General features: G+C 41.9%; 1 protein-coding gene across 2 annotated transcripts in view; it reads right to left on the bottom strand.

Moving 5' to 3' along the window:
* Positions 1-548: 548 nt before the first annotated feature.
* Positions 549-2,234, bottom strand: part of sugt1 (SGT1 homolog, MIS12 kinetochore complex assembly cochaperone) — an 8,319-nt gene continuing 6,633 nt past the window's right edge. For both annotated transcript variants that reach the window (XM_025052396.1, XM_025052397.1), the window contains exon 11: positions 549-740. In XM_025052396.1, the coding sequence (XP_024908164.1) occupies positions 564-740 (177 nt within the window). In that variant the 3' untranslated portion in view covers positions 549-563. The remainder of the gene's footprint in view (positions 741-2,234) is intronic.

The following is a 2,234-nucleotide window of genomic DNA, read 5'->3' as shown; positions in this document are numbered from 1 at the left end:
GTGTGTCGCAATGACAAGGAGTTCACTTTCCGTTCCTTTTTGCTCTGTGCTTTACTGTATTTGTTCTATATTTTCCATATAAGGAGAGGTTTCCTGAATACCTCGAAAACCACTCTGAGATAAACATTTTGATAAGAAACAAACGTGGCGTATTAGCAAGACGGGACTGCATTTGTACAGAGCAAAAACTGCACTACTGTCTGTACACTACTCTAGCTACCTTTCAGCTATAAAAAAAAATATATTAAAGTTCTGCTACTGGTCTACAAATCACTTCAAAGTTTAGGTCCAGAATAGAGAGAAATGTCAGGGGAATATAAACCCTGTAGAGATCTTAGACCTACACACTCCAGGCCAGTTAGAGGAGCCCAGAGTCGAAGCAAACATGGTCAAAAAAAAACATGATCTCAAAACAAAAGTCAGCTACTAATGTGAATATTTAGTAGTAGAATATATATATATATATTTAAATGTTTTTAAATAAATTATTTTATTCTCTTTATTTTAATTTATATTGATTATATAAATAGATCGAAATATCGATCTCGTCAGTTAGAGGTATTTCAGCTTAAGTACGTGAAGCAAAAAAAAAAAAAAAGGAGAGTTAAAGAAAAACAAGAGCGAGGGAAGCAGAGGCTTTTGGACTGACCGGGATTGAAGTGTTTGATGTGAGACTCCTGTCCTTCCCCCTCCAGCTTCTCCCATCTGATGACATCTGTCTTCTTCATTTTGATCTCCACCTGGGAGAGTAAACAGGGGAGAGTTGAGGAAGAAAAAAAAGAAAAAGTGTTTATAAAATGACCTTCCTGAAAGTGACAAAACAGTAAAGATTCCATAAAAAGTCCATTGTTAAAAAAAAAAATAAAAAAAAATACAGTGGAACCTTGAGATATGGCCCCTGTTTTTAATAGTTATAGAGACACACAAAAAAAATCTATTTTTTTTGTTGTTGTTGCTTTTTTCAATTTGTATTCTTCCTTTAGCGCGCACTTTGCTCTGATTTATTTCCATGGTCGTCGTCATTGTTTCTTCTCCTCTCTACCGTCCTTACAACTCACTTTCTTAGGATTCGTGAAGAATAATGCACAAAATAGAGAGGAAAAAAAAAATCACGTAGATAACGCAAGCACAATACGGCAAAAAGACTCGCGGGAGATGCGTACGGAAGTCGACGAACAAGAGAGGCGGCGTGGGCTGCTCCGAGTGCTCGGCCACCTAGCTAGTTGGCGTCTGTTAGCGTGCTCGTATCTCGACTCTTTACTCGCGTCTCAAGGCAAGAATTCGCTCGAAAGGATCGCGGAATACTGGTACGTCGGGACGCTGGAATTTTGAGGTTTCCCACCATCTGCCAACAACCCAGGCTATGAATGAATCTGTGTTTGTTTGACAGACAGAGTGCACTAACGAGATGACTGTCAGCCAGCGGGGGGGGGCAGTGCGAGACAAAACAGGACAGAGAAAACAAATTCCACACCGGGCGCGGAGCACAGGTTGGACACGGACACACTTGAAAGCCTTAAACTGCACTGACAGGCCACACTGGAGCGAGATATACAGTGCAATACGTTTGATCTGAGAGAGAGAGACAGAGAGAGAGAGAGAGAGCACGGCCGTCAATGCAATTAGGCGGCGTTTTTTTTTCCCGCTAAGCCGGCTGATGCGATGATTCATTTATGAAGGGTGCCAGAAGACGAGGAGAGGCAGGAGGTAGACAAGGTTAGAGACAAGAAGGCAGAAAAAGGCTGACGGAGGGGAGCAGATTGAGCGCAATAAGACAGTATGATGTCCCTGGTGGGGGCGATGAGTTAGTGCGAGTGGCAGTGGAATGAAAGATTACTAGGGTGTGTGTGTGTGTGTTTGTGTGTGTGTGTATCCCACGAAGGTCATTGGGTATAGCGGGGGGCACAGTCAAAAATGTGATCTATGGCTCATTTGCAATGTAAACAGATACAGTAGCTCCGATTAAAATTAAAGAGCGACACGGAATTTATGTAGCAAAGATGCACGAGACCTACGAGGGATTACAAAAATCGAATAAATAATCCAACGACTGATGATAATTGCCAACACGCTCTTTACCTACGACTGGCTCGGTCTGCTATTTTATCAACTATAACAAATAACCATAAACGCTGCATTTTCGATGGCAGTGTTGCATATAAGCCTCTACAGTGGACGCCTGCGAATCCACTGTGGAGGCTTATATGCAACACTGCCATCAAAAACCATTCTTA

This window comes from Cynoglossus semilaevis, chromosome 20 (genome assembly GCF_000523025.1).
Source record: "Cynoglossus semilaevis isolate Cse_v1.0 chromosome 20, Cse_v1.0, whole genome shotgun sequence".
Taxonomy (NCBI): Eukaryota; Metazoa; Chordata; class Actinopteri; order Pleuronectiformes; family Cynoglossidae; genus Cynoglossus; species Cynoglossus semilaevis.
This window is presented reverse-complemented; position numbering and strand designations above follow the sequence as displayed.